This window comes from Bombina bombina, chromosome 3, assembly GCF_027579735.1.
Source record: "Bombina bombina isolate aBomBom1 chromosome 3, aBomBom1.pri, whole genome shotgun sequence".
Taxonomy (NCBI): domain Eukaryota; kingdom Metazoa; phylum Chordata; class Amphibia; order Anura; family Bombinatoridae; genus Bombina; species Bombina bombina.
This window is the reverse complement of record NC_069501.1, coordinates 348,629,742-348,650,298: the sequence shown is the minus strand read 5'-3', so window position 1 is coordinate 348,650,298 and position 20,557 is coordinate 348,629,742. Positions and strand designations below refer to the sequence as shown.

Sequence of the window (20,557 nt, the reverse complement as noted above, 5' to 3'; positions counted from 1 at the left end):
CATTCGACCAAAGTTAGGAAGAGAAAGGAAATGTCAAGGTGCAGAGGACTGTCTCATAAAAAGAGGGTGGGCCGTGGACTCAACCTATCGTAAAAGAAACAAATTTATCAGGTAAGAATAAATTTCCTTTTCTTTTACAAGATAGGATGAGTCCACGGATTTCATCCTTACTTGTGGTATACAATACCAAAACTATAGTACACGGATGAAAGGGAGGGACAAGACAGGGAACCTAAACGGAAGGCACCACTGCTTGAAGAACTTTTCTCCCAAAAACAGCCTCCGATGAGGCAAAAGTATCAAATTTATAAAATTTGGAAAAAAGTGTGAAGAGACGAACAAGTTTCAGCTTTGCAAATTTGTTCAACAGAAGCATCATTTTTGAATGCCCAGGAGGAAGCCACAGCCCTAGTGGAATGTGACGCAATTTGTTCAGGAGGCTGCTGTCCAGCAGTCTCATATGCAAAACAGATTATAACAAGGAAGACGACTGACGAAAATCCTTAGTCGCCTGTAAGTAGAACTTCAAGGCACGGACCACGTCCAAATTATGTAACAGACGCTCCTTCTTAGAAGAAGGATTAGGACACAAAGAAGGAACAACAATTTCCTGATTAATATTTGTATTAGAAAAAACCTTAGGACGAAACCCAGGTTTGGTACGTAACACCACCTTATCAGAATGAAAAATAAGATAAGGAGAATCACATTGCAATGCTGAAAGCTCAGAAACTCTGCGAGCAGAAGAAATCGCAACCAAAAATAAAACTTTCCAAGATAATAACTTAATATCTATGGAATGCATAGGTTCTAATAGAACCCCTTGAAGAACTTTAAGAACTAAATTCAAACTCGAAGGAGGAGCAATTGGTCTAAATACAGGCCTGATTCTAGTCAGAGCCTGACAAAAAGACTGAACATCTGGAACATTTGCTAGACGCTTGTGCAACAAACTAGATAAAGCAGAAATCTGTCCCTTTAAGGAACTTGCTGACAACCCTTTCTCCAATCCATCCTGGAGAAAAGACAAAATCCTGGGAATCCTAACCCTACTCCATGAGTAACCCTTATATTCGCACCAATAAAGGTATTTATGCTATATCTTATGGTAAATTTTCCTAGTAACAGGCTTACCCACCCGAATCAAGGTATCTATGACCGAATCAGAAAAACCTCGCTTAGATAAAATTAAGCATTCAATCTCCAAGCAGTTAGCTGCAGAGAAACTAGATTCAGATGGTGAAAGGGTCCCTGAATGAGAAGGAAGCTTCCACGGTGGCCGAGATGACATGTCCACCAGATTGGCATACTAAGTCCTGCGAGGCCACGCAGGAGCGATGAGGATCACTTACTCAATTTCTCTGGCGGGACTATGATGGAGTCACAGTCATCCAAAGTAACTAAAACCTCTCTCAGTAATAAACTGAGGTCTTCAAGCTTAAACCTGAAGGACATCACATCAGGATCAGTTAAGGGCAAAGCACTCCCTGCTTCAGAGAGTTCACCCTCAGATGTACCTCCGTACTCTCCAACTCAGTAGAAAAATCGTATTATCACCAAGCACCCTGCCTCAACAGTTCTGCTGAGGCGCCTACATGCCCCCACGGTCCCCTGACCACTCCTAGGAACAATCCGGAGCAGAGCCTATAATCGCTTGCTTTATTTGCAAACCATGCAATCTAGGCAATACTAGTGATGCATCTCTATTAACCGGGGACTTCCGGAGTAAGAGAAATTGCGCAGCAATTACTGGAAAGCGCGCCAAGTCAAAACTCCACCCATCATGGGCGTCGTCAAATGACACCATTAACCCCCGGGAAAATATCTTAGGCAAAGGCTTCATGTAACCGCCTAAAGAAACAAGTAAATTACCAGCCGCAAAACCAGAGTCCAATGATCAGACTCCTGCAACCTATCCCAGCGTCAGCCCAAAAAATAAAAGCATTTACCAGCCGCTCCTGTTATTAATAAAGAGTAAGGCTAAATGCTAACAGTGTCCCAAGTGTACTCTTATTCATCCAAACACTCCTGAAACCTATAGCCGTGTTGGTTAACATCCTCTATGAGACCCACACACACTAAGAATAGGAAAGCCCTTACTAAGAGCCATGTTTCCCCAAATATGCAAGGAGTACAGCCAGTTCTGAGATATGCTCTAGAAGCACCAGAAATAAAAGACTGCACTTACCTTAATGCTGAGTACCAGCATGATGAGTCTCACAGTGTAAAGAGGTCCATTTGCTCCCTCCTTCAGCTCTGTGAACACAGAAGGGCCTTAGTTAATACTCTCTAAGACCATCAACCTAAGGGCAGCAAAAGTATGGGAGGCACAGTGAAGCTAAAACCCCACCAGGAATACGGCTACACCCTATAGAAAAATAGCACACTTTGGTACCATTTTAAAAATAATAAACTCTTGATTGAAGAATCTAAACTAACACCTCACTTTACCTCTTCTTATCACTAACACAGGCAAAGAGAATGACTATAGTGGGAGGGAAGGGAGGAGTATATATACAGCTCTGCTGTGGTGCTCTTTGCCTCCTCCTGTTGACCAGGAGGCGATATCCAACAAGTAAGGATGAAATCCGTGGACTCATCGTATCTTGTAAAAGAAAAAAGAATTTTCCAAACTAAATTACATGGAAAATAGGTAAAGTCCCCATTAACAAATTGTATATGGAATTTGATTAGATGTCCCTTTAGTTTAACTTAATAATAATGTAATACAACGTTTGGGATACATCATTAGTGACAGGAAAAACAGCAAATTAGCAGAAAAGAAAATCAATATAAATGTGTGACCTTCCATGGTCATTGCCCTAAGTATTCAATATAAGTGTGATATAGTAGATGATCATGTTCTTAGGTTTGTATATATCTGGTTCCTGAGTAAAGAAATGTAAAGGATAAAATCCTTAATTGGTTTGTTATATCATTACTAACTGATCAGGCGAAAAGTTGGTCTACTGGTGAAAATATCATAATGTTGTACTTATATCTAATAGTTATATGTAATATGTTTAATAGTTTTTCTTTTACTAACCAGTTTTTTATTTTTATTTTTTTGCCCATAGAAAGCAAAACATATTTAGAAAAACGATCTTGTAAAAATATATAGATGACGGTTAATGATTTTGAAAACAACTTCCGGCACATTGACCCAATATTAAAATACAATAAAAATTTAGTAAAAATAATTGCTGTCATAAACCATTAATGTCTAAAATATTTGTGGTAGGCTTATGCATTAATCATTTGACCCAAACAAAATCTCTCCAACCTTATTTATTTTTAAAATAATTTATCTGCCATTTAAGATGTTTTCCCCTCATTATAATTATCTAAATTTAAAACCTACCAGGATGTCAAAGAGGAAATCAAAATGACATATAGTGGGAGGAAAAGATACTGTGGTTGAGGCAGCTGAAGCCTGTGGCTGTGCATCCTGACACCAGGTACTAAAATAATTTTTGTTGGCATGAAATGATACCTGGCACAGTAGATAGGTGGGAGTATGGATATATTAAGATTAGGAACATGGAAACCAGGTTATAATAAAATAAATAAATTATTTTGCTATATAATTTTGAGGAAGTGGCAGATTTTGGTAATGTAAAAATATAACTAAAAGAGTACATATCAACCAACTCTGTTGTATTCAATCATCCAACTGACCGAAAATCCCCTTCCTTGACATGAACTGAATTAGCATCCCACATTTTTATTTTAATTGAGATGTGTGGGTGAACAATAATCATACAATGGTTCGAATGCTCTGAATTCATAATATGCTGTAAGAGAGTTGCCAATATTTAGTGTTGGTGTTAAATCAACGTAGGACTTAAATTACAAATTTAAAATAGAATTTTTTATTTTGTTTTAATTTTTTTTACAGGCCATCTGTCTAGCCAATGGAACTGTTATCATATAGTACAACCACATAATTAAAGAACTAAAAAATAAATTTTTACTCCCTTGTCTGAAGGGCAAATTGCAAAGAATTATTTCTTAGTAAGGAAAAAAAAATGTACTATGAAACTGGTTTACTAAAACAGTATTCTTCACAAAACATTTTGCCAGCCTGATAGCATAATAAAGTAGCCAGGTGGGGACAGTGTAATATTTTCTAACATTATAACATTTTCCAAAACACAAATTAAATGTATAATTTAGCAGAAAAATGTATTTAATGACAATTTGAGCAATAAAAATTGAAAAATGTTAATATTAGATAATTATAGCTTATTTATGGTTAAAATTTTAGCTGGGTGGTCAGTAAAATTAGTTGGGGGGGGCGGTGCACCCATTAAAAAGGTCCTGGGGAGAACACTGCTAAAGCATGAGGAAGCTCAACAAATGATTGTCAGCTACATTCTCTAAGCGACAAAGGAAGTGAGGAAATGTATATACTGAATAATTCTTAGACTTATTAGTTGAATCTTTCTAAACACTTTGTCTATAAGGTCTTATTTATTGATCCATATAACAAATGGATAGGTGAGAAGGTTAAAGAGACACCTTTTAATTACAATACATTTCTGTTGTGTTGCTATAAAATAACATAGCAGCCAATTCGTAATGTTTTTAAAACAAATGAACATCTCTTTACTGCTAATTATTTTCCAACAGCCAATCGCCACCCACCATTTACCTTATTTGGAGGAGCCAATCTGGGCTTTAGTCAGTAGACTACTAGACTATCCACGGTCATAAAGTTAGTATAAAAGGCATTTATTTGCCCCAATCTGCCTTCCCTGTTATATCTTTGTTTATTGTAACCCTATAAAGCAGAGTAGAATTTGCTGGTAAATTATAAATATTGATAATAATAAGAGTAGCAGGTTTGTCCCTGCCATAAAAGTGCATGCTCACTAATGTATACAATTAATTTAAACACAAACTTCAGTGGATGTCTATGGGAATGTTGCACATTAGATTCTAATATTTTAAATTCAACATTGATATAATGAATTCTAAACACTAGAATGATGATTTTCATAGACTTTAATTTAAGTTTATGGAAAACAACATTCAAATAGCACATTTGAAAATGTAAATGTTATGTATTATATATGTTCCATAGAAACATTTGAATGGAAGAACCCATATCTAAGGGAACTTCTAGTTATGTCCCAGATTTACTTTTTGAAAACTACCACTCCTAATTCCTACAATTTAGAACTTACCAAAGTTTAGCCAGACACCCCCTCCCTTGGACTTGCCCAGTCTCAGCCACATAGGTTCTGCCCCCTTTCACCTTTGTTTGGGGCCTTATTTTAAAAATATTGTGTGAAGTATGGACCATGAACAAAATGTTTTAGAAAGTCATCTCTGACATTATTTCCGAGTTTTAAAAGACTAAGCAAACAAGTTTGTGAGTAGAACTGAAATAAGATTATAAGACTTATTTACTGGATGTTATGCTGTCAGTTTCCAGAATCATAATTCAGTGGCCATCAACTATAAATTTGGAGAATATATCTGTACTTATAATGACTTAAGTCTAATTTACGTCAAGGTTGGGGTTAGTGCCATGAAGCATTACAGAAATAGGCCAAGAAAGGTGCAGCTAACAGTATAAATCATGTGGACTTGTCACCAAGGCAAATGTAACAGTGAACCTGAAGCATTTTATGTCTAAAAAATAGGGGGCGCCCTAAAGCTTAGCACTCAGTAGGCTATATAGTGTATAGTAGTAAATATACTATACAATAGAGGGTAGTGTAGATTAAACTAATAATCAGATATTGATTCAGATACTGATTCAGATACAATAATATACAATAATATACAAAATAAATGTAAAACAATATTAAATATATATAAAATAAAAGTCTTTGAATTGTGCAAAAAATTGATGTAGAGGCAGCAATCTGTAGCGGACCCGGCCTGGACCCAAGATGGCAATCTATAAACAGAAGAGAAGACAGATGCGCCACATGGCCCAATATTGTTTGATCCACAGAATTAGATAATCAAATTGTATTCTATCAAACTCACAATCTTGGAAGCACTCCAATTAGTGCAGTGGGAGCAGTCTGGGATCTATAACAGTCACCCAGCAGACCGACCTCTTAGGATAAAAGTGGATATTCTGTAGTAAAACACAAGGGGACACAAAGGTGCCTATATGGCCTAGTACAGTCTTATGCAAGGAGCAGTGGTATATGTGGTAAGATATATACTCACAAAAGGTAAAGCATCTCCATTGATGCTAATCAGACAGGATGGGATCAATGTAGTCACCCAACAGACTATAACCAGGCTTCCACAGAAGACAGGCAGCAGACAGCGAAGATCCAATGGACCATGTATTGATCCAAATAAAACACAGTAGCAAGTGTTTGAGTTAAGAAAGTATTAAACTTTACTGAAATGATTAAAATACAGCGACGCGTTTCTCAGTCACAGACTGTTTCCTCAGGCATAATAAAATGATTTCCAAACACTTGCTACATATACCTAACCAAACCAATTAACATAATTGATATCACCTGTAATGGGTGTGATTCATGACATCATAGGTATCTTAGTTACAAATTTGTTTTGACAGCATTGGTCAACCCAATTTACATATAATATATTAAACAAAAAAATAAAAAATAATAATAATAAATACACTTGATAACAAATATTCATAAAATCCTGAACCAGTTTATACAATTGCAGATAACCGCAGTTTTCATATCTTTTTAGTGTCACTCTTGCCTTATAATAGTTTAGTAGGATCTAATGTAGGTATATATAACACATATAGGCAGAAAAAACTGTATATTGAACACCTAAGTAGTTTCTGTACAATTTCTTATTTAGCTGTTTCTTTTTATATATAGCTACTTATTCATATAGTGCCCCATTTAAAACCCTATTTACAGATTCATATTTTTTCTCTATTTGTCTTTTCAATTTGTTTTACAACTGAAATCATATGTTATCTAGCATAACGATTTTTATGCATGTTTATATCTTTCAGTTTCCTAATCCAAATTGTTCCTACTGATTATTATATCATATCATTAGAAGTTTATTATGTTAGTTCTAAACCAGATCACTTACTTTATGTTGTTATAAGTCACCATTAGACTTTCTGGATGGCGTGCATCAAGCGCAAATGCGCATGTCAATAGTGTAACCATAGAGACCATATGACTCATTTGATTCAAATGAGGAGCTGTAACCTGATAGGTCAGTATAACTCTTCTACTCAAAATAATAATTGGCTCTATTTCGGCCGCTCACATTAGGATCTATTTAATTATTACCTTTGTTTTCTTATAGATCGCAGTTGTAGTTTTTACATGGCATGTATGTGGCGCTGATGCGCATGTCAATAGTGTAGCCATAGGGAGTGTATGACTCAGTCGACTCAGGGCTAAAACGCAAAATAGAAGCTATCGCGATAGCTTCTATTTTGCGTTTTAGCCCTGAGTCGACTGAGTCATACACTCCCTATGGCTACACTATTGACATGCGCATCAGCGCCACATACATGCCATGTAAAAACTACAACTGCGATCTATAAGAAAACAAAGGTAATAATTAAATAGATCCTAATGTGAGCGGCCGAAATAGAGCCAATTATTATTTTGAGTAGAAGAGTTATACTGACCTATCAGGTTACAGCTCCTCATTTGAATCAAATGAGTCATATGGTCTCTATGGTTACACTATTGACATGCGCATTTGCGCTTGATGCACGCCATCCAGAAAGTCTAATGGTGACTTATAACAACATAAAGTAAGTGATCTGGTTTAGAACTAACATAATAAACTTCTAATGATATGATATAATAATCAGTAGGAACAATTTGGATTAGGAAACTGAAAGATATAAACATGCATAAAAATCGTTATGCTAGATAACATATGATTTCAGTTGTAAAACAAATTGAAAAGACAAATAGAGAAAAAATATGAATCTGTAAATAGGGTTTTAAATGGGGCACTATATGAATAAGTAGCTATATATAAAAAGAAACAGCTAAATAAGAAATTGTACAGAAACTACTTAGGTGTTCAATATACAGTTTTTTCTGCCTATATGTGTTATATATACCTACATTAGATCCTACTAAACTATTATAAGGCAAGAGTGACACTAAAAAGATATGAAAACTGCGGTTATCTGCAATTGTATAAACTGGTTCAGGATTTTATGAATATTTGTTATCAAGTGTATTTATTATTATTATTTATTATTTTTTATTTTTTTGTTTAATATATTATATGTAAATTGGGTTGACCAATGCTGTCAAAACAAATTTGTAACTAAGATACCTATGATGTCATGAATCACACCCATTACAGGTGATATCAATTATGTTAATTGGTTTGGTTAGGTATATGTAGCAAGTGTTTGGAAATCATTTTATTATGCCTGAGGAAACAGTTTGTGACTGAGAAACGCGTCGCTGTATTTTAATCATTTCAGTAAAGTTTAATACTTTTTTAACTCAAACACTTGCTACTGTGTTTTATTTGGATCAATACATGGTCCATTGGATCTTCGCTGTCTGCTGCCTGTCTTCTGTGGAAGCCTGGTTATAGTCTGTTGGGTGACTACATTGATCCCATCCTGTCTGATTAGCATCAATGGAGATGCTTTACCTTTTGTGAGTATATATCTTACCACATATACCACTGCTCCTTGCATAAGACTGTACTAGGCCCTATAGGCACCTTTGTGTCCCCTTGTGTTTTACTACAGAATATCCACTTTTATCCTAAGAGGTCGGTCTGCTGGGTGACTGTTATAGATCCCAGACTGCTCCCACTGCACTAATTGGAGTGCTTCCAAGATTGTGAGTTTGATAGAATACAATTTGATTATCTAATTCTGTGGATCAAACAATATTGGGCCATGTGGCGCATCTGTCTTCTCTTCTGAAGCATTTTAGATTGCTTAGTTATCCATTTGTTTCCCTGCGTTTTTCATTGTTTTATATTTACTTTATGTATCAATACTTTCTTTTTTTAGTATCTAATCTTATGAATCTGCTGCATTGTATGTCACCTTGCACAAAGATGCTATTCACTCTTTAGTTACTCATGGGTAGCACCCTCTAGTCTTTCATTATTTGTGTATTTTCCTTCTCTTAGTCATGAACTAAGTTTTTAATGTAAAACCTTTAGAAAAGTCTCAGAATGGACCATACCTGCATCAAGTCACGTCTCTCCTTCTCTCCCATGCAAATGGCTTGTCGTATAGTTCTTAGTTCACTCATGATTGCCTGCGCTTCATCCAACTTATAGTTTGTGTGAGAACTTGACATCTTCCGATCAATCCTGTTAGATCAAAAAGTAGAAAATGTGAGTGCTGCATATGTATGACAGGAATATATGGGCCAAATATAAATATAATAGGAAACTTTGAGGATTTATTTTTGTGATAAGTACCCACAATTCCCTCTTATTTATATTTTCAAAAACTGTACTCTTTAAAGAAATGTAATTTTCTTTTCCCAAAGGTCAGCTACCTTTTAGATTTGACAAGATAACAAGCACTAAATGAATACAGTCATATTCATCTTATTTATCCATCAAAACTATCATCTACTATATCAACTGGGAATTAAAAATCTGAAACTGAAAAAAATGAGGATGACAATGTTTTCAAAGGTGCGATCTTTGAAGGTCTACAAAGCTAAAGTACAAAAAGTTTACAATAAATGGTTACTAATATTGAAAATAATATATGAGGATATTGATTAACAAATGATTTCTTTAGACCATTGCCAGTTACTGAGACCTTAGGGAGCCTAGCATCACCTACATAAAATGCCTAGAAACATCAGCTCTACCACAGGACCTATGTACTTTCCATGCTTGGGGAAAGAGGGAACGCTATGTTCCCTAAGAAACCAGATCAAGGCTATTCACAGTAAAACTTTATTGATTTTACATCTTCATATTAAAACTTGTGTTTTAAGAAAAAACATTGAAGAATGTAGTTACACCCTTTGAACATTGTTTTTATATTTAAAGGGACAGTCAAGTCCAAAAAAAATTTCATGTTTCAAATAGGGCATATAATTTTAAACAACTTTCCAATGTACTTTTATCACCATATTTGCTTTGTTCTCTTCGTATTCTTAGTTGAAAGCTAAACATAGGAAGGCTCATATGATAATTTCTAATCCCTTGAAGGCCGCCTCTAATCACATGCTGTTGTATTTGCTTTTCACAACAGGGAAGAGCTAGTTCAGGTAAACCATATGTAGATAACATTGTGATCACGCCCGTAAATTGTGGCAGACACTGCACTAAGTGGCTAAAATGAAAGTCAAAAGATAATAAATAAAATGTCATGTGATCAGGGGGCTGTCAGAAGATGCTTAGATACAAGGTAATCACAGAGGAAAGAAGTGTATTAACCCTTTAAGGACACAGCTTTCAGTTTGCTCAATTGTTTTATGACGGAAAAAGTCTGTCATATGTCCTTAAGAGGTTAATATAACAGTGTTTTCTGTGAAAAACTGGGGAATGGATAATAAAGGGATTATCTATCTTTTAAAACAACACCCCTGACCCCATATCCTTTTATCTATATTCAGTTATTTTTTATAGAGAAAACTAATTTGGCTAATTGAGGGGAATTAAAAAAACTAGATGTTTATTTACTGACAACACTTTATTCCAATTGAGAATAATTGCACATGAAAGAAATACATTATCGCTATACAATTCTGTTTAGCCTACTTGGGGATGCACAACTGACTTTGCACTAGCGCAACGGACTTTGCTTTTTTGTTTTTTAAACTAAAAAGTTGCAGAAAACACAACAAAAATACATTATAAAGTACACTTACACCTATAAACTAGACTATTAACCCCTAAACTGCCATCCTCCCACATCACAAACTATCTAAATAATACTATTAACCCCTAAACTGCCATTCCCCCACAATGCACAGTAATAAACTAATAACTAAACCCCCTACATAGACTTTTCAAAAACACTGAAATGATGTAACATTAAAAAAAGCATAAAGTTAAGACCAGGTAGCCCATTTCCACAATTGATTCACCATAGGGGTATATTCCAACCCTTTAGAAAAGCTTATCAAATTATTTATCTGTTGAAATGTCTCTAGACTCTAACAATTAGAGACCAGTGGTCTCAAATCAAATGCAAGGTATAACAATCTAAAATAAAAACCGATTAGACGTTAAAGTCTAAATAGAAATACATCATAGTATACATCATTGTTTCAATCTCCCAGTTAGCTAATCCTTATTAGATCATACAAAACATTGTAGTCCAAAGGAACGAGGTGTTTTTTCTCCAAGCAATCAAATTGGCAGCCATTTGATGTAATATTTAGTTTATACAAATAATCATAATATACTTAGGGCTGATTATCTAAAGTTTAGTAATGCAAGGGCCCTTAAATCTTTTTTAGAAAAACACATTTTAGCTTGAGAGCTGTTTATCTGGCTATACAGGGTTCTGGATATGAAGAAGACACACCTACATTACAATATAAGGTCTAAAAACAATAACCCCAAAGATTTTGTACAATTTCTGTCAATGCTGGCAAGTGTGATTATTGGGCCCTCAATCTCATAATATAACAGTACACTTGTAACTACTCAGTAGACAAAGTAAAATTCAATAAGCCAACTCCAAACTGTGGGCTTAACCATACAACCAATGTGTAATCCCTAAATTAGACCATATTCCTTATTATGTGCTTCAAACTGATAAACACATTTACTTTCAAGCTATATATGTTTATGGCTGTAATCACCTTTCCTTTGGGTTGGCTGATACTCATCAATTAACATGAATGTTAAAGCTTTAACATCACTGACAAAGACTGTATATACATGATATGCAAGGTGAGTATAAATTGGTGTATTAATGGAATTAGCATGATAGAAAATTTGTACTCTAGCACCTTGTAATTATGTATGATAAATAATAACACCAGTAAATTAAACCTGACTGGCTTAAATATCAGTAAATTATATAAATGAATAAATAGAAAAGTGGAAAAATGATTATGATGGTAAACGTTTAGGTGAAGTATAGGAAGTTCACACATTTCAACCACTATCAAACCTGTTGAGAGAAAAGTTTCAAGTTTATCCTGTGATAAGCCTGGCATTTTGTAAATTTGTAATATATTATTGATTATTTGATCATTATTAATTTTGTCAAATAAATATTTTCCAGCAACCTCCTGTTTGTTTTTTTATAATACTAACCAGATCAGTGATTTAACTTTGAGGTTCAGTATGATCAGATGTCTGAATCCATAAAATCAAAGGTGAATTCCATAATCATTAATGTGTATCACTAGAATTTTTTTTTCCTATGGCATGTAAGGCTCAGGTCAATTATTCCGAACAATGTTATCCATATAGGAAGTTATTAAAATCTAAGTTTGTAGAAGTGCTGAATTCAAAAGATTTCCTTTTTAAATACTATTGTCAGGTGCCTATAGTATGGAAAAGGGAAACATAACCTCCATGATGAAGGGATGTGCTAATCTTGGAAATACAATATATAGCTAATGTAGAAACAAACAACTTGAAAAAAAGCAAACACTTGAAACAACAAAATAATATAAATGGTGGTAATAATGATAATATACTATTCCCTATACTCTGCATTGGTTTAATGTAATTAAAGGTTAAGATATTATCAACCATTTAAATCTGATCTTCCTATGTCATGTGCATATTCAGACAAAAATTAGATGATTTATTTATTTAAATTCCTTTCAAGGTCATGTAAATAGAAAGAAACTGGATTAACACCAATCACTGTGCACTTTAGCTTTACGTCTTTCTTTGCACTAAGTGATTTTATTATATGGCTACCTGGCATGACTTGTCAATGAGTTGGAACTTGAAAAACAATTGGAAATGAGTAGGTAACCTTGACAATTTTCTGTGTACAAAATACTCAAAATCAGTAGACTAATAATGGATTTGCTTTCTAGAGTGTGTACAAAAACACATCACACTAGACAGGACAAACAAAACTCAATATTAAATAAAAAATAAGTCACTATACTAAGTTATAGATCTATTAAAAACTAAAATATTAAACTGTTGACAATGAAGTTACATTTTTCCTTTACTGTGCCTTTTTATTCCAATGATTACTTCTTAGATAAGTAAAAAGACAAACTTTGTTATTATTCATTTGAGGTTTATTCCATTTTTTTTTATTATTCTACACTGTGTGCAGAATTATTAGGCAAATGAGTATTTTGACCACATCATCCTCTTTATGCATGTTGTCTTACTCCAAGCTGTATAGGTTCGAAAGCCTACTACCAATTAAGCATATTAGGTGATGTGCATCTCTGTAATGAGAAGGGGTGTGGTCTAATGACATCAACACCCTATATCAGGTGTGCATAATTATTAGGCAACTTCCTTTCCTTTGGCAAAATGGGTCAAAAGAAGGACTTGACAGGCTCAGAAAAGTCAAAAATAGTGAGATATCTTGCAGAGGGATGCAGCACTCTTAAAATTGCAAAGCTTCTGAAGCGTGATCATCGAACAATCAAGCGTTTCATTCAAAATAGTCAACAGGGTCGCAAGAAGCGTGTGGAAAAACCAAGGCGCAAAATAACTGCCCATGAACTGAGAAAAGTCAAGCGTGCAGCTGCCAAGATGCCACTTGCCACCAGTTTGGCCATATTTCAGAGCTGCAACATCACTGGAGTGCCCAAAAGCACAAGGTGTGCAATACTCAGAGACATGGCCAAGGTAAGAAAGGCTGAAAGATGACCACCACTGAACAAGACACACAAGCTGAAACGTCAAGACTGGGCCAAGAAATATCTCAAGACTGATTTTTCTAAGGTTTTATGGACTGATGAAATGAGAGTGAGTCTTGATGGGCCAGATGGATGGGCCCGTGGCTGGATTGGTAAAGGGCAGAGAGCTCCAGTCCGACTCAGACGCCAGCAAGGTGGAGGTGGAGTACTGGTTTGGGCTGGTATCATCAAAGATGAGCTTGTGGGGCCTTTTCGGGTTGAGGATGGAGTCAAGCTCAACTCCCAGTCCTACTGCCAGTTTCTGGAAGACACCTTCTTCAAGCAGTGGTACAGGAAGAAGTCTGCATCCTTCAAGAAAAACATGATTTTCATGCAGGACAATGCTCCATCACACGCGTCCAAGTACTCCACAGCGTGGCTGCCAAGAAAGGGTATAAAAGAAGAAAATCTAATGACATGGCCTCCTTGTTCACCTGATCTGAACCCCATTGAGAACCTGTGGTCCATCATCAAATGTGAGATTTACAAGGAGGGAAAACAGTACACCTCTCTGAACAGTGTCTGGGAGGCTGTGGTTGCTGCTGCACGCAATGTTGATGGTGAACAGATCAAAACACTGACAGAATCCATAGATGGCAGGCTTTTGAGTGTCCTTGCAAAGAAAGGTGGTTATATTGGTCGCTGATTTGTTTTTGTTTTGTTTTTGAATGTCAGAAATGTATATTTGTGAATGTTGAGATGTTATATTGGTTTCACTGGTAAAAATAAATAATTGAAATGGGTATATATTTGTTTTTTGTTAAGTTGCCTAATAATTATGCACAGTAATAGTCACCTGCACACACAGATATCCCCCTAAAATAGCTATAACTAAAAACAAACTAACAACTACTTCCAAAACTATTCAGCTTTGATATTAATGAGTTTTTGGGTTCATTGAGAACATGGTTGTTGTTCAATAATAAAATTAATCCTCAAAAATACAACTTGCCTAATAATTCTGCACTCCCTGTAGTCATGACAAAACCTTGTCATTGCATGGTCTTGCTCTAATATTTTCCAATGTTAGACTTTTGCAGCAGTATCTAATCTATAAGAAAAAAACACAATTTATACTTACCTGATAAATTAATTTCTTTCATGATGTTGAGAGTCAACAATCTATTAATGCTGAGAATTACTCTTCCCTGCCATGAGCCAAAGATTCCCAAACTCCAAAAGTTCTATAAAACCCCTTACTCCTCATTGGCAACTCAGTGTGATGTATAGCAAACCAAAAAGGTTGGAAAAGAAATAGAAAAAAAATAGTGCAATATGAATCAACACCGAAACAGGATGGGGTCTTGTGGATTCTCACCACAATAAAAGAAAATAATTTATCAGGTAAGTATAAATTAAATTATTTTGCACAGGTGGTGAGAGTCCATGATCCATTACTTCTGGGAACTAATACCCAAGCTGTGGAGTCTAAGAGTAATGAAAAATAAGGGTTTGATAAAAAGAACACATTTTTTCATAGTGAAACAAAATCTACAAGCCAAATAGAACCAAAAGGAAAACAGGGTAATAATCAATTAAAATGACCAACATGCAAAATAAAAATTATCCTGAGACAGCTGCCTGAAGGACTATCAAAGGCTGCCTCAGAAAAAGGAAAATGCATCACAATGATAGAATGTAGCAAATATATGCAAAAAAGACCAAGATGCTAATTGCAAAATTGGTCATCAAACGCCTCACTCTAAAAAGTCCAAGAAGTGGAATCTGATCTGATAGAATAGACAAAAATCCATCTAGATGAAGGCTAGCCCACCTCCAAGAAAGCCTTATTAAACAAAAGTATCAAACAAGAAGCCAAAGAAATGGCAAAAGCTTTATGCCCCTTTCTGGAACAGAAAGGTGAACAAACTTGGAAGTTTCTCTGAAATACTTAAAATACTCAAGGGCCTTACATCTAAGACATGACTAGGCCTATTTGAAGAATTCAAGGATTGAACCAAGAAAGCACAACAACTTCCCCATTTATATAATCCGAAGAGACAACCTTAGGAAAGAAGTCAAATATAATCCACAAAACTGCCTTATCCTAATGAAAGATCAGAAGAATGACATGAAAGAGCAGACAACTCAGAGACTCTTCTGGCAGAAGAGATAGGCAATAGAAAGCAAAACATTTGAAAAATGAAAAATTGACTTATGAACAGGTTCAATTCTATCAAAAGCTAGAACAAAAACCCATGAATGTCAGAAAGAATAACAATCTTTTAGGGGAACAAAACTGAAAGAACAGAAAACACAACCTTTTAAATAGCTTGCAGATAAATTCATATCTAAACCATTCTGCAAAATAGCAAAACCCAAGGAATTCTATTAGAATGCCAGGAAATAAAGAACATGATCTATACATAAAAAAATGAAGGCCTTCCAGACCTTAAGATAAATCTGAAATATCAAAGTATCAACAACAGAATCAGAGAAACCTCTCTGAGAAATAACCATTCAATCTCCATACGATTAAATTTAGAGAATAAAAATCTTGATGGAAAAAACTCACCTCAAAGGGACAGTCTAGTCCAAAATAAACTTTATTATTCAGATAGGGCATGTAATTTTAAACAATGTTCCAATTTACTTCTATCACCAATTTTGCTTTGATCTCTTGGTATTCTTAGTTGAAAGCTAAATCTAGGAGGTTTATATTCTAATTTCTAAGCCCTTGAAAGCCACCTCTTAGCTCAGGGCATTTTGACAGTTTTTCAACACTAGAGGGTGTTAGTTCATGTGTTTCACATAGATAACATTGTGCTCACACATGTGGAGTTCCTAGGAGCCCACACTGCTTGGCTAAAATGCAAGTCTGTCAAAATAAATAAAATAAGGGGCAGTTTGCAGAGGCTTAGATACAAGAGGTAAATTACAGAGGTAAAAAGTGTATTAATATAACTGTGTTGGTTATGCAAAACTAGGAAATGGGTAGTAAAGGGATTATCTATCTTTTAAAACAATACATATTCTGGTGTAGACTGTCCCTTTAATACAGAAAACCTGGACTCAGAGGAAAAGACTGAGGAGGGCAACTGAATATCTAAAATAGATCTGCATTCAAAACTCTGTAAGGTCAAGCTGAAGAGATCACAATACCAGCTTGATCTTGGTAATCAATCTGGGAACAAAAACCAGAGGAGAAAGATACATAAGCTAGACACAAATACCATGGAGTTACCAGAGTATCCACTGAGAAGTATATAACTCAATCAAAAAATCATGAGATCTACCTCTGGGAGATCCCAAAGATCTACTATCTGATAGAAAACATCCAGATAAAGAGCACACTCCCCTGGATGCAGCAACTGACAACTGAGAAAAAAAAGGTTTCCCAAATGTTCTCTCCTGGAATATAAACTGCAGAAATCAAGAAACAATTGGCTTCTACCCAATAAAGAATTTGAGACACATCCTTCATAGCTAGGGAACGACAAGTTCCCCCTGATAAAAGTTGAAAGCCACTGAAAATAACATTGTCCATCTGAAAATGGAGATAAGATTCCCTTTTCAATAGAGGCCAACAAAATTGTTCTAAAACATAAATTTGCAACCTCGTCTCCTGAGAAAACCAAGCCCCTAGTACCCTCAAAAACCCCAGACAGCCCCTAACCTAAAAGACTTGTATCTGAAGAGATTACAGTCTGTATAATATTGGTAAAAGAAGCCCCCTACATAAAAAAATGATGATTCAGTCACCCAGATAGGGACTAACTTGCCCTGTGAACTAGATACATATTTAAGACAGCTGAGTATAATCTTTGCCCTATTGCAGAAACCTGCAAAGCTAAAGAGGCCTCAAGTAAAAACGAGCAATTGGAAAAGCATCCAATGCAGCAAACATGAGACCTAATTGAGAAAAGAAGAGAGACTGAAGATCTAACAAGCTAACACTAGCTGTCAAAGAAAGATACATGGAAACTGAATCTATCTGAACCCTCAGAAAAAAACAACCCTTGTCTGAGAAAACAAAGAACGCCTTGGAAAATTGATTTTCCAAATTTATAGTAAAAGACACCACAACAGTCTGAAAATGAGAGATTCTGCTAAAAGAAAAAAGAAAACAGAACAAAGGTATCGACCAGGTAAGGAAACACAGAAATACCACAAATTATGATTACAGACAAAATGGTTCCCTAGAACTTTAATAAAAATTCTGGTAGTGGAACAAGCTGAAAGAGTTTGTCTAGAAAGGCAAACCTTAAAAACGAATAATGCTTCCTGAATTGGAACATGAAGGTAAGCATCCTTAAAATGTAATGAGGGCATAAACTAACAATACAAAGGGCAGAATGGGCCAAATAGTTTCCATTACAAAAGTAAAAACTCTGACACACTTGTTCAGAGCTTAAAATCCAAATTAATCTGGCAATCCCTTCCTACTTAGGAGCAAAAGAGAGATCGAAAAAAAAGGAACAGGATCAATCACTCCCATAGACCTAGATCCAAAACCTGACTGAAAAAAAAAACCTGAACCTTCAGAATATCTTAGTAACATATGGCAGACAAAACCAAGCTCTGGAAGGCCTAGTTCTAAAACCTATTAATAACTATGAGAAACTATACTTAGAACCCAATTAACTGAACCACCCCCTACCAGTGCCTCTGGATCAGGAGCTATAACTCAATTAGACTTGGATAAGGTAGTGGATTCTCTTCACTACTTAGGCTTAGACTTGTTCCAGATTAAACTAGGTTAACAGGTAGACCGAAATTAACCCTGTTTCTGAAATTAAGAGGAAACAGACTTCTGTTCCCTGTTCTGACAAAAAAATGATCTGAAACTCCAGATTAACCTCTGAACTCCTGTCCTGAAGATAAAACAGATTCATAGTCTCCGGACATAATAGAGGTAATATAATCTAAATTCCTAAAGGCTTAAAAAAAACTTTACTAGCAGAATTCATCAGAAAAATTATTAGAAAGACTATTAAACCAAATAGAAAAAGCAGAAGCTAAACCTGCAAACAAATTACTGGCATAAAAATACAACCTGCTTGCTGAAAAATCCTTCTAGGGAAGGAATCTATCTTCCAATTTAAAGGGTCTTAAAATAAGAACTATCTTCCAAAGGGATAGAAGTACACTTTTTAGGAACAGTTACACAAAGTCCAATATTAGTAGCCGGCAAAGGATACATATACTTAAACCTTGCTGAAGGATTAAAGGGATAGACTGGCTTAAAGAGTGCCGAAAATAATTGTACTTACAATAGGCACCCTACTACTGGAGAAAACCAGTAGGAAACTAAACCACTGCAGAAACATAACAGCAGATGATCTAGAATAGGACTATGTCGACTATCCAAGAGGAGGAGGCAAAGGAAAAGTCCCTGCGACACCTGTGGAAGGCTTATAACTAAATCCCAACAGGTGAAAAATATGCCAATACCCATACTCCAAATACACCACTCCACCAAAAACTGTACTCTGGGGGTAAATGTGCCTCAACTCAATCTGAGAACCTCTCTCACTGAAATATCAAAGTGCACCAGTTCTTCACCAAGACTGAGTTGCCAGTGAGGTGGGAGGGGTTTCATAGAGCTCTTGAGGGTTTGGGAATCTTTGCCTCCTCCTAGTGGCAAGAAAGAATAATTCCCAGGTGTAATGGATCATGGACTCACTATCTGTATAAAAGAAAGATTTTTTTTATTTTTTATCTTTTAACATCATTTTTGGATTTGACCTCTTAGAAACCTGACAAGTCTTTTTTTACTGAAATATCTTGGATATTTGCATATATTTATTTCTTTAGTGTTTCTGTACATTCTCATTTCACATCTTACTATAAACTATTGTTTCTTGGTATGATAAAATTGTAAATATAGTTAAAATTGCACTCGGATCGTGAAAGTTGCACACAATTAAAATACAATCAGAATATTAATTTGTGTGTTAGTTTACAAAATATTAAAGGGACCTGAAAGTCAAAATAAAGTTTTTTAGTTCAGCTGTGTTTCAAAAGCAGGGGGACAAAAAGTTTAGAGGTCACTGCAAAACACTTGGCTATACAGCATATACCTCTTACAGGCACCGTTCTCGTTTGTGCATACACCTGTTTTTATATTATGCACATTTAGGGCCAGATAACAAGAGGAGCAGTATTTACAACTCCTGCTCGAGCTCGCATCTGGTAGCGCTCGTATTACAAGTTGAAAGTAAACAGTTTTTGCTCACACACTAACCGAACAAGTGTAAAGAGCCAAACTTAGAATATTGTATCCACGAAAACCTTTTTAGCTATAGAAGTCAGTGGAGCAAACAAAAGTGAAAAAAAAAAAACTAACACCCTACTCGCGAAAAAACCCAATCACTTATTCTCAAGTGCACTAACCCGACATGGAAATATGAATATTTCACATTCTAATGTTCTTCACATAGAGGAATATGTTCTATTTATTCATAAACACATAATAATATGCATATTTGCGTCACAGATAAAGGAGGTAGCAATTCTCAGTGCCTTAATTCTCTCCTGAATGTCCTCGAGGGGAGTCTCCACCTCAATGAGCTCCAACAGAGTGTCGCACCAGTAGGTGGCTGCTCCAGCAACCGTGACTACAGTTGCCGCCGGTTGAAATAAAAACCCTGTATGTTGAAACATCTTCCTCAGAAAAGTTTTTTTATCCATAGGCTCTCTAACAGAAGAACTATCCTCCAAAGAGATAGTAGTATGCTTAGCCGGCATTGAGATAACTATGTTTAACCTTTCTCTTGCGTTTGTTAGAGCGAGGTAAGGCACTCAGGGCCGCAGACACTGCCGATAGTAACTGC

General features: G+C 35.5%; 1 protein-coding gene across 1 annotated transcript in view; it reads right to left on the bottom strand.

The window, feature by feature from the left end:
• Positions 1-20,557, bottom strand: part of WWC3 (WWC family member 3) — a 515,363-nt gene that overhangs the window by 156,806 nt on the left and 338,000 nt on the right. Inside the window, exon 7 of the mRNA XM_053705277.1 lies at positions 9,159-9,288. Within this exon, the coding sequence (XP_053561252.1) occupies positions 9,159-9,288 (130 nt within the window). The remainder of the gene's footprint in view (positions 1-9,158; positions 9,289-20,557) is intronic.